At 48.2% G+C, this 11,492-nt stretch overlaps 1 protein-coding gene across 1 annotated transcript; it reads left to right on the top strand.

The window, feature by feature from the left end:
* Positions 1 to 5,794: 5,794 nt before the first annotated feature.
* Positions 5,795 to 11,354, top strand: Klk9 (kallikrein related peptidase 9). The gene is made up of 5 exons (XM_020159929.2): positions 5,795 to 5,943; positions 6,053 to 6,209; positions 8,851 to 9,116; positions 10,145 to 10,281; positions 10,628 to 11,354. Exons 1-5 carry the CDS (start codon positions 5,832 to 5,834, stop codon positions 10,778 to 10,780), a joined length of 825 nt encoding a protein of 274 aa, XP_020015518.2. The 5' UTR covers positions 5,795 to 5,831; the 3' UTR covers positions 10,781 to 11,354.
* Positions 11,355 to 11,492: the final 138 nt, after the last annotated feature.

Genomic DNA, 11,492 nt, shown 5'->3' with positions numbered 1-11,492 from the left:
CTTACCTTGGTGTGAGCTAGGATTGATAGTTAATTCCGCACTGGTTATTAACACTAACCAGATTGCCTTCCTTCATATTGTTATCTTTTCATGTTACATGCTGGTTTTGGTATCAGCCTCCTTGCCCAGTGTATGTTTTAATAGTTGGGTTACCATTCAGCATCAGCATCCCACTTAGGAACCGTCATGTGCGGATGGAGAGATGGGCCCTTAGGGGAATGGATGACTGGAAGCTAGGGGAAGAGACATGTGACAGAAACAGGTCAAAAAGAAACTGTATTAAGAACTTTCTTGGTATCTAAAGAAGGGATACCTCATGGATTCTTGAAGCTATCGCTCTCTCCCAAAGAGCAAAGACCACACTTTCTACTCTCTCTCTCTCTCTCTCTCCCTCTCTCTCTCACTCACTCTCTGTCTCCAGCAGCCAGCATAGGAGAAGCCAAGGTCATCACCACTTAGCTGTATCCTTAAATACTGGGAGTGCTTTGATTCTGCAAACCAAAGAAAAATGACTAGTTCTCTTCACAGCACATTTAAAATTATTTAATATTCTTTGCATCCTGCCTAAATCAGTCTCTTGCCAGACATGGAAACCCTAAGGTATTTTTCTGACAACACTGAGAAAACTAAGTTTAAACTGAGTAAAAATTCTTTAAATGGTTCTAATACTGCTAGTGCCTTATACATGTATCTAAATGTCATAAGATTATTTATAGAGTTAAAAATGTATACATGTAAGCAGCTTTAGCTCTTTTATCTAAAGTACATCCTATCTAATAAGGTCTTTGACATTTCTGCTCTTTATGACAAATGCTGAAAGTTTTGCCATTTTAGGCCTGACATCTGTCAGATAAACATTGGCTTATCTGACATTGGTTAAATAATATATATGATATACCATGGAGCATCAAAACAGGGGCTGTTTAAAATTACTGACACTGCCAAACCATTGGAGAATTTAGGGTTTTAATTGTCAGTACCATACAATGCTGACAACCACTAACTTACTACTTTACCTAACCAAAATTCAAGGTTTAAACTGTGATTAACCATGGTTACTTTAACTTTTGTCATAGTCCTGACCCTTCTGGAGCATTTATAGACAAGCCCATGAAAAATGACTGTGACAAGTGCTTATCTATCAGCCAGGACAGACATTCCTCAGTAGGAGTCATTTCGTATTTTCCTTGTGAAAACTATAACTGCTGCCTGCCGGTTCTCTACAGCAATTTAAAGGTGTCGTACATCCCCTATGGGACAAAAAATTAGATTTAATTAAGCCCAGCCTAAGAGCCATTTTTTAATAAACCTTATTGTTGCTTAATTTGGCCAAAATGGTCGCATTGGCACTGACTTCTGATCTGTTTGATGGGTCACTCCCCCTCCTCTGTGGGACAAAAATCTAACTTTCTGGACTTCCCAGGGGAAGCCACTCCTGCTATGTGGATAAAACTGCCAAATTAACAGAATCTTCAGAGACGACTGTTCAGAGGAACAATTTAAGAGGAAGCAACCGCGAACAGTCGGTGTCCCCCCAACTTCTAAGAGGAACAAGTGGTCTACAGCTACCTAAGACAGTTCAAAAGGATGGCACAAATGAGGGGACTTCTCCAGATCGAGTCAATTATGCCAGACCTCTAAAAGTAACCAAAGCCAAGAGATTGTAAAAAGGCACTCTTATGCATGTGCTGTCATATTTCAGCTGAAGGCTCTGACAACAGGTAACCCGTGCCCTTGGCAAGGTCTTCTGTTTAAGCAAAGGCAATATAACTTTCAACGGTTCTAGCCTCTGCTTGGGGACAGTAAGTCTTCTTTCTGTACAAAGCTGACCCTTTGATGTTACCCTCTAAGTGGAGTGGCACCTGCCCCCTGGTACACATGGCCCCTAATGTAGCTATTGCCCCAAACAATCAATCCTTAACTGCTCATTACAGTGGTAATCCAAAACAGAAGGCCAGCTAAGAGCTGAAAATAGTACCAGTATAAATACCTTTAGGCAAAGTAACCATAAAACTCTGTCACTTTTCAAAATTACTTTATCCTTCCTGCCACACCTCACAGGGCCCCTTTTGATGCTCCTAGCAGTGTTCATGTTTGGACCATGCCTTCTAAAGCAGATTCATCTCTTCCAGGATAAAAGCCTTTAGGACTCAAATCATGAGGCAACAGGACTACTATCTCTTCAAACAAACAAACGTGATCTCTAGGAGCAACCCAGATCTCCGTGAGGAACCTTGACTGTGCTAGACGATCAGACACCTTGTGTCCAAACGAGCCCCAAGGGAAAGAAGTAGGAGAGACAATTTCTCCTTGCAGATAGGGTCTACTGCCCCTTGTCAGCTCAAAGTGAAGAGGAAGAGAGCCTTGAAACAGGGCCATAAAACACAGTAAACTGTCAATTAAAAGCTGTAACCTCAGACAGAACTGTGAGAGAGCCATGCAAAAGTTCAGGACTGAGATGAAAGGCACCATGCAGAGATAAGCACCCATTCCTGCCTTTCTTTGTCTCTACTTGTAAATAAACTTTCCAAAGCAGGCCTCCCTTGCTGTTCTTATCTAAACAACATTAGGTCCCTAGCTCACTACCAGCCCAATTAACCTAAACAATCTAACTCACTGGTTAGAACACCCATAACCTGAGCTCATCTTTGTAACCTGATGCCCTGCACTGCCTTTTAAATATCCTGTGAATCCTTTGTTCAGGACTCAGACGCAGGTACACGTCTGGGCCCGCTGGCGTAAAAAATAAAATCTGAGTTCTCCACTCCTCCGAGTGTCGCTTGGTTTCTCCTCTGACTATATTGCCACAACAAAAGCAGATACTGAAGATGGACCAGCCCCTTCAGCAACCCCCCAAAAAGAATTTTTTGGAATATTGTCTCTCAGGGGGAATTTGAGGCAGGCTAGAAGAAGGAACTTAAGCTCAGGGATGGCCCAGACCACCTGTACCTGGCCAGGAACTGCCATGCTCCTCCCCACTCACTGATTATGGATGAGACTCTGCTGGTTTCCCCTTCCCATAGATTAGCAGAAGTTTTAAAAGCTCCTGAAAGAAAAGCATGCTCTCTGCAGGCAGACTCCACCTGCACCCACCATGCTCCCTGTGTATTTCCCTTCCCCAGCATTCAATAAACCCCATGTGTTCTGCTTGGATTCTTCCATGCCAGAGCCAAGGCCTTCAGGAAACACCATTTGCTGTTAACAATGAGGACCCTGCAACTCAAGCGTCCTTACCCCATATCCATCCCTGCCTCCAGGAGAGGAAGGCTGAGCTTCCTCTGCCAAGGTTGTCAAAAGCCTCACTCTGAGGTTTTGGGAAATTTTTTGCTTATTTTGTTACTAATTGGCTTTGAGATTTTCCTCCTGAAAACTCAGGATGAGGGCTGTGTCCACTCTCTCTGAAATTCTCTGTATTTCTCCCTGGGGGGAGGGGGGAGTGTGTCCACAGAAGAAGGCAAAACTGTAATAGGCGTTTGAGTGTCTCTGTTCAGCCTGGACTTTGCCGAACATTGTATCAGCCAAACCCGGGCACAAGAAATCCTCCACGAGGCACACGTTGTTTCTGTGTCTCTTGCCACATGTCAGTTTATTGAGCAACTGTTAAACACCAGCCCCTGTCCCAGGTGGGGTGACACAGTGCTGACGGCTCAAGGCACCTGCTCCAGCCGAGTCCAGGGAAGGTTGGTGTCTGAGTTCTGAGCACAAAGTCTGGCTACAGCTCCCTCCTGATGGCTCTCCAGCCTCCTGCCCCATTAGCACATCCAGGAAATGTCAGTCCCCTGTGTCACCTGAGCTCATCACCAGAGCATCAGAAGCAAGTACGTGGCAGAATTTGCACACTGAACTCATGTTTGTAAGCAACTCGACTGTTTCCTTTACGGGCTGAGCCCTGTCCTGTACCAGGCCCTGGAGTTGAAGCTAACCAAACCTTACCCTTAAGAAGCTGCTCATCAGGTTGGGGAGATGGGCAAGCCTTGCACTCAAAGGTCACTTCCTCCTGGAGGCCTTCTGGGATTCCCTTTGAGTCAAGTTTTTGGTCACTACTCCCATTGCTCTATTTGTTTTTGTTTTTGTTTTTTGAGGGGGGGGTATGTTAGAGGCACTGGGGACTTGAACTCAGGACTTCTTGATTGCTAGGCAAGCATTACCACTTGAACCATGCCTCCAGTTCTTTTCTTTTCTTTTTTTCAGATAGGGTCGTTGTGTTAGCTTTGTGAGTTTTCTTTTCTTTTTTTCTAGGCAGCACTGGTGTTTGAACTTACAGGCCTCATGCTTGCTAGGCAGTCACTACCACCTGAGCCACTCCACCAGCCCATTTTTCTTTTCTTTGTGGTGCTGGAGGTGGAACCATATCCTTGAGCAGTGGAGGCAAACACTCTGCCACTTGAGCCACGCTCTTTTTTGTTTGTATTTTGTTATTGAAATGGGGTCCTGCTGATTTTGGCCAGACTGGCCTCTGACTTGAGACCCTTCTGCCTCCACCTCTAGAGTAGCTGGGATTACAGTCATGTGCCCCCACACTCAGCTCTGTCAAGCACTCGTAAGTGCTGTGGATGTGTTAATTCTCCCACAACCCTGGCTCTTATTGTTATGTAGCTCATAGAATGACAGAGAGGTCCAGTGACTTGCCCTAGGTCACAATGCCAGCGAGAGATTTGGACACAGATGATTTCATTCCAGACCCTTGCTCCAGACCAGGACCCAACAGTGCAAAGCCATTCAAGGAGTGTCCAGTGCAAGCTTGAGAAGCAGGCCTGCGGACAACAGAGTGAGTGCCCAGTTAACCTTTGTCCGTAGGTGGAGGGGCACTTAGGATGGGTCTTGAAGGGTGACTAAGAGTTCATCAGAAAAAGAAAGATATAGAGAAACTCATTCACTCATTCAAGTGACATCTCCTGAGGACTCATGACAGCCCTGCCTAGAACTGGCTGATCCCAGGGACATGGAGATGAGTCAGATCTGAGCTTGGCTCTCCAAGGCGCCCACCTGGGAGGAAGAAGGGGCAGGGAAGACAATGTGATCCCAAGAACACTAGAGGGGGAGGGGTAACTGCAGCAAATGTTCTAGGGAATTGGCAGATCTGGTGATATTAGGAAAGAGGGTGGGGCGCTGGGTCTCAGGCAGGTGGGGCCTGCAGTGAATTGACACCTGGGTCTTGGGGTGTTGGGACTGTGGAGAAGGGGCAGGTTTTGCAAGAGTGGGTTCATCCAGATGGGCAGATTTCTCAGCTTGTAGGACAGGCCTCCATGCTGGTGGGAAGGAACCCAATCTCCCCAGGGCAGGGAGGTGTCCTGTGGGCCCAGCAGCTCTCTGCAGCCTCTGCCTCTTTCTAGGTTTCTCTCAGTCTTTCTGATCTCTCTCTCTCCTCCCCTTCCTCCTCTTGCCTGGGCCCTCCTGCTCTCTATCTCCATCCCTTCTTTCTTTCCCTCCCTTTTCGCCCACACTTTATTGAGTCTGCCTTCTTTCCTCTGAGTTTCCCTCCAGTCCTATAAGGCTAGTGGTGTTTGATCCAAAAGTAAACCTGGTTCCCTGCCAGAGTTCTGCCTTAGGGATCTTTCTCCTCCTCCAGGACACAGAATATTTTGGATGCAGCTCCTGCAGCCCCAGGTCATGAGAATGGGGCTCCCCTCCCCCACAGGAGGCGCCCACCGTCTTTCTACACCCAGCACCCCTTCCCCCATTCATCTCCACCTGGGTGCATCCCTATAGGGGAGACTCAGGCATCTCCCTCCTCTTCCCAGGACCCCATCTGCCCCAGGGCTTCCCCCTCCCCCAGGCACGTTTCCCAACCCTGATTAATCACAGGGGCGGCCCCAGAGAGGAGGAAGGAGATGGCATTGCTTACAATAAAGGAGCGAAGAGTGCCAAGTGCTTGGGCTGGAGGAGCCAGGCCTAAGGTCATGAAGCTGGGACTCACCTGGGCTCTGCTGTCCCTCCTAGCAGGTGAGCCGTCCATTCCCGCACCCCCCACCCCTAGCCTTTGGTCTTTACCCTCTGGGCATCCCAGCAACACTCCCAGGTCACTGACCCCTCTCCTTCCACCAAACGCCAGGGCACAGCAGTGCAGAAACCCGCGCCATCGGGGCTGAGGAATGTCCCCGCAACTCGCAGCCTTGGCAAGCGGGCCTTTTCTACCTCACCAGGCTCTTCTGTGGAGCAACCCTCATCAGTGACCGCTGGTTACTCACAGCTGCCCACTGCCGAAAGCCGTGAGTGACCCGGGCTGGCCCCAATGGGAGGTGGGCTGGGAGACAGAGGGGGAGATGGGGATGGGGACAGGAGCTACCACTGCTGGTAACAAATCCCAGCACTTAGGATTATGCAGGGCAGCCTTCCCCAATTTCAAAATTCCATAGAATAAATACCTTGCTCTTAAGAATCCAAGATTCAAGCTGGGTGTCCTTGTCTCAGGCCTGTAATCCCAGCTATTTGGAAGGCTGAGATCTAGAGGGTCAAGGTTCAAGGTCAGCCCAGGCAAATTGTTGGCAAGAACCGATCTCCAAAATAACCAGAGCAAAATGAACTGGAGGTGTGGCTCAAGCAGTAAAGCACCTGCTTTGCAAGTGAGAAGCCCTGAGTTCACCCCAGTCCCACCCCGAAAAAGAATCCAATATTCAAAGCACACACTCTTTAACTCCTAGATGCTGACCTTCAGATATGTAGCATCTGAGGATCCTAAAATTTTGAACCCATGAAATTCTAGAATCCTATATTCACAAACTTTAGAATCCCTACCCTCTGCACAGCAGTGGAGCTGGAGTGGTCGCTACAGGTATAAGCCAAAGTTCTCTGGTAGGCACATTCAAAAAGTAAAAAAAAAATGAGCGAAGTTAATTTTAAGAATAGCTCTCTAACTGGACATACCCAAAATATGGTTTGGGCATTTAATTACTTTTAAATGTATTACTTTTTCTTTTCCTTTTTTTTGTTTTTGTTTGTTTGTTTTTTGGTGGCACTGGGGTTTGAACTCATGGCCTCATGCTTGCTAGGGAGGCACTCTACCACTTGAGCCACTCTGACAGTCTTCCAGCATGCATTTTACGTGAATGCTACCTCTCAATTTGGAGTGACCACATTTCAGGCGCCCAGTGGTGGTGACAGCTACCTTGATCCTTCAATCTTCGATCCACCCTGGTCTAGGTTCATTAAATATAGACACATACAGTCTTAGAGGTTTCTTTAACAATAACCTAGAACGCCGTGTTGCAAAGAATTCTAGAACCTTGAACCAAGAGAATTCCAGAAGACTCTGGGTATAAACATGTAGAATCTGGTGATTTCATACCCCAGAATTCTATCACCATTTGAATCATAAACTCTTAAATTTCTACAATCACATATCTATAGAATTCTAGAATGATGAAGTTCTAGTCTTCCTGTCAGAAAATATTAGAATTCTGGACTCTTGAAGTCTTAGATTTAATGCAGGTAATTTTGGAATCTGGGAAGTTCTTTTTCTTTCTTTCTTTTTTTTGGTTCTTGTGGGGTTTGAACTCAGGGCTTTGAGCTTGCTAGGCAGGTGCTCTACCATTTGAGCCACTCCAGCAGCCCTGAAAATCCTGGGCTTTTGAACCTGAGAAATATGGAATGTTAGAACTTTGTATCCATAAAATTCTGAAAGTGGATCTTCTCAGAATTCTAGAACCATGGCTATTAAGGTGTTAGAATCTTAGAATTCTAGAATCTTAGATTCCAGGAATTCCAATTCTACCAGAATGCTAGACACTACGTGAGCCAGGACCCTATGTATTTGTTTGTTTGGGTTGTTTGTTTGTTTTTTGTGTCACAAACTCACTATGCAATCCAGGCTCACCTCAAACTCATTATATGCCCCAAGCTGGTCTTGAACTCCTGATCTTCCTTTCTCAGCCTCCCGAGTGCTGGGATATCAGGCATGCTCCATCATGCCTGGCTTAGGAATCCTCTCTGCATTATCTCTAAACAAGGGCCATGCAGACTGTTGTAATGTTCTTCCCTCCACAAATGAAGCACAAATGCTAGAACAGGATGCTGTGTGGGAATTTCCCATCATGCCTTGCTCCACGATGAACCCTGTACCTCAGGCTAGGAGAACAATGCTTAGAGTTAGCCCCAAAGAGAAGAGGAGAAAATAGAGATATGGAGATGAGAGAGACTCAGAGGCAAGATGGGAGTGAAGAGGTTAAATTTCCAACTCAGAGCCAAGGCCATGAGGTGTCAGGGACAGACAGAGGGACAGATAGAACATCTGCTATCCCCAAACCCTGGTGATTCATGTTGGAGGTTAGAGGCTGGGGGTGGACATAGCGACCCACGGAGCACACCCAAATGTCTAGATATGGACTAAGCAGAACAAATGAGCTGAAACTGGAGCAAGTGAGCCTAAGACTAGACATCAGGAAGAAATGCTTGAGGACAGGGGTTGAAGTATATGACAAATAGGAAATGCCTGAGGTCACAGATGAACCCCACTTTTTGGGATATTACAAATCCATCCCCCTCCACACACACACCCCAAAACACACTTAGCACCACTCCCATAAAAGCCACCAGACCTGTGGGGACAGGGGGTGGGGTTGTTATTGCATGGTGGGTGGAGCCCCCAGGTACCCACAAGGTTCTAGGGACATTCTCAGGTCACCACTGAGGCTCCAGGTGGGGCAGGGAGGAAGGTGGCTCACCCAGCATGGTAGATAGGAGGGAGGGAAGACCTACAAAGGTAGAGGCATTCAAAAGCCAGACAGAGGCCAGAGACCTAGAGAGGGTGTGTGACTTGTGGAGGGTCATCCAGCACCCTAATGGACAGAAAAAGAGATGGGCTGAGAAGACCTCCACTTGCCCCAGCTTGACCTCTGAAATCTGTTCCAGCAGGTACCTGTGGGTCCGCCTTGGGGAGCACCACCTCTGGCGGTGGGAGGGATCAGAACAGCTCTTCCGGGTCACTGACTTCTTCCCTCATCCTGGCTTCAACGAGGACCTGAGTGCCAATGACCACAACGATGACATCATGCTGGTCCGACTGCCCAGGCCAGCACGTCTAGGGTCTGCTGTGAAACCCATCAAGATCAGCGAGTCCTATGCAACCCCAGGCACTGGGTGCCTCATCTCAGGCTGGGGTGCCGTTTCCAGCCCCAAGGGTATGTTCTTATCCATGATATTTCATGGCATTATGTCCCAAGGCCTAGGCTGGGCTCCCCTGATGCCTGGTCCTCTCTTCTTTCCTCATCTCTTCTCTGCTCTCCTCTTCCCTCATTTTTCTTCCCCTCCCCTTCCCTCCTTTTCTCTCCCCTCCCCCTCCTTCCCTTCTCTTCTCTCCCCTCCCCTTCCCTTCTCCTTCTTTCTCTTCTTTCTCTCTCTTTCTCCCTCTCCCTCTCACTGTGTTTATCCACCTACTTATATACCAATATATTTCATAAAATGTAAAGTGTCATGGATTTTGGGGGTATCAGTATTTTAAGAACTATTAAGAATGGGGGGAAATGCCAGGCATGATGGTACACACCTATAATCTCAGCACTTGGGAAGCTACAACAGGAGGTCTGCCTAGGCTATATTTGGAGACACTGTCTCAAGAAAAAAATGGGAAAAAAAGGTCTCGTTGATGGTAAGGACAGGAGGAAGACACAACCCTATTTCAGAGACATTTAAATGTGAACGTATGTGTATCTTAAAAATGAAATAAACCTGCATCTCTGAGTCACAAACTGGTATTAGATCAGTTAGGCTTGTCACATACTAATATTAATTAATATTAATAACTGAGATTTCTGCTGTTCTTTTTCAAAGAGTCTTCAAAATTACTGAAAAACTGGGGGACTTTATTTACAAACCCAGTTTTCTGGATTCACTTGAAACACTCAAAGAACTGGGCTGGAGGTGTAGCTCAGTGGTAGAACTCTTGCCTAGCATGTGCAAGGCCCCACCAAGTACTGGAGACAAAATAGCACCCTCTGGGCAGTCAGTAGAGGCTGCGCCCTAGACAAGGGCTCCCAGATCCTCCCCAGTTCACCCCACTGGCTGCTGGCTGCCAGCACAGGCCCATCCCTTCTGCCACTGGTATTTACCCAGCAATACCTCAGTGCAATCAAGGATGTCCCCACATGTTATGAAGACACAAACATGCTTATCTATACCCCTAATCGTCTATGTTTTCTTTCCCAAACAGTGAAGTACCCGCTCACGCTGCAGTGTGCCAACATCAGCATCTTGGAAAACAAGCTTTGTCACTGGGCATACCCTGGTCACATCTCTGACAGCATGATATGTGCTGGCCTGTGGGAGGGGGGCCGAGGCTCCTGCCAGGTAAGATCTGCTTGGGAGAAGGTGAGACAGGCAGGGCAGTTTGCTGGGTCCTGGGGGAGATGGCTGGAGCCCCAGACTCCTGGACCTAAGCAAGGAAGGGACTGAGGGTCCAGACTGAGTCCTGGAAGAGGAGAGGGCTAGGAGCTCAGAATGTTATGTCCTAGTGGGTGATACTTGGGGATCTCTGAGCTTTTACTCCTGGGCCTGAGGGAGCAGAGACTGGACACCTGAACTCCTGAGTGTTGAGGAGGAGCAAACTGGGGTCTTCCCAGGAAGGTAAAGTAGCCGCTGTAATTCTCATGGAGAGACCTGCCTAACAATTTTTCTGCTCTTTTCTCATGCACAGGGTGACTCTGGGGGCCCCCTGGTTTGCAATGGGACCCTGGCAGGTGTGGTGTCTGGGGGCTCTGAGCCCTGCTCCAGACCTGGGCGCCCTGCCGTCTATACAAGCACATTCCACTATGTGGACTGGATTCGAAAAACCATGGAGGAGAACTGAGCCTTTGCATCACGGATGACCTGAGAGGAGGGTGGACCCTGGGTAGGGAGTTACTGCAGGGCTCCAACTCAGTAGTCTCAGCCCTCGACCTCCTGCTGTGTGGTCACCAAGCCCTGGACACTCAGATTCCTCCCCCTCAGGATCCCCCCAGAGTCAAGTCCACCAGGATCAAGCCACGCCCCCTAAGAAGCAAGCAGGGGCATGCTTCTGTCTCACGTGTGCCAGGCTCCATGACGTCACCGACACTGGCTCCACCTCCCGGAACAGCCCAATCCGGTAGCTCCACCCCACGAAACAACTTCCAATGAATAGTTCCCTCCCTCCAATACTGCCCAATGGGACTTCCTCTCCTCAGGGGCGCCACTCTTTTTGGCCACGCCTCCTCCGTCAGAGATCCCGCCCCCTGTGATGTCAGAAGCGCAGTAGCTCCGCCCACTTGGAATTCTGGCAGGCTCCGCCTCGCACCCTGACCTGGGCATGTCCAGGGTTTGAATCCAGGGAGAAGTTGGTGTCGGGGATTAACGATCATTTCAGAGTTAATGGATGATTTACAATAAACGTGGTGGGGACCACACCTTTCTTCTGTCAGTTGTGCGTGAGGGGCGGCCAACTGGTGGGCGGTGAAAGGCAAATGAGGTTCACCACTGCCAAGTTGCAGCCCCCCCACTAGAGTCCTCCCTGATGTCGGTCTCCATCAGCCCTACTGCAGGCA

This window comes from Castor canadensis, chromosome 16 (assembly GCF_047511655.1).
Source record: "Castor canadensis chromosome 16, mCasCan1.hap1v2, whole genome shotgun sequence".
NCBI lineage: Eukaryota > Metazoa > Chordata > Mammalia > Rodentia > Castoridae > Castor > Castor canadensis.
The sequence above is the reverse complement of the archived record's forward strand: the minus strand, read 5'-3'. Positions and strand labels throughout refer to the sequence as shown.

Excerpts from the sequence above, each read along its gene's own strand:
- Klk9 (XM_020159929.2), top strand. The coding sequence starts at position 5,832 with ATGGCATTGCTTACAATAAAGGAGCGAAGAGTGCCAAGTGCTTGGGCT. Across the intron at positions 5,944-6,052 it reads TCTGCTGTCCCTCCTAGCAG|GGCACAGCAGTGCAGAAACC; the intron begins GTGAGCCGTCCA and ends ACCAAACGCCAG. Across the intron at positions 10,282-10,627 it reads GGGGCCGAGGCTCCTGCCAG|GGTGACTCTGGGGGCCCCCT; the intron begins GTAAGATCTGCT and ends TCTCATGCACAG.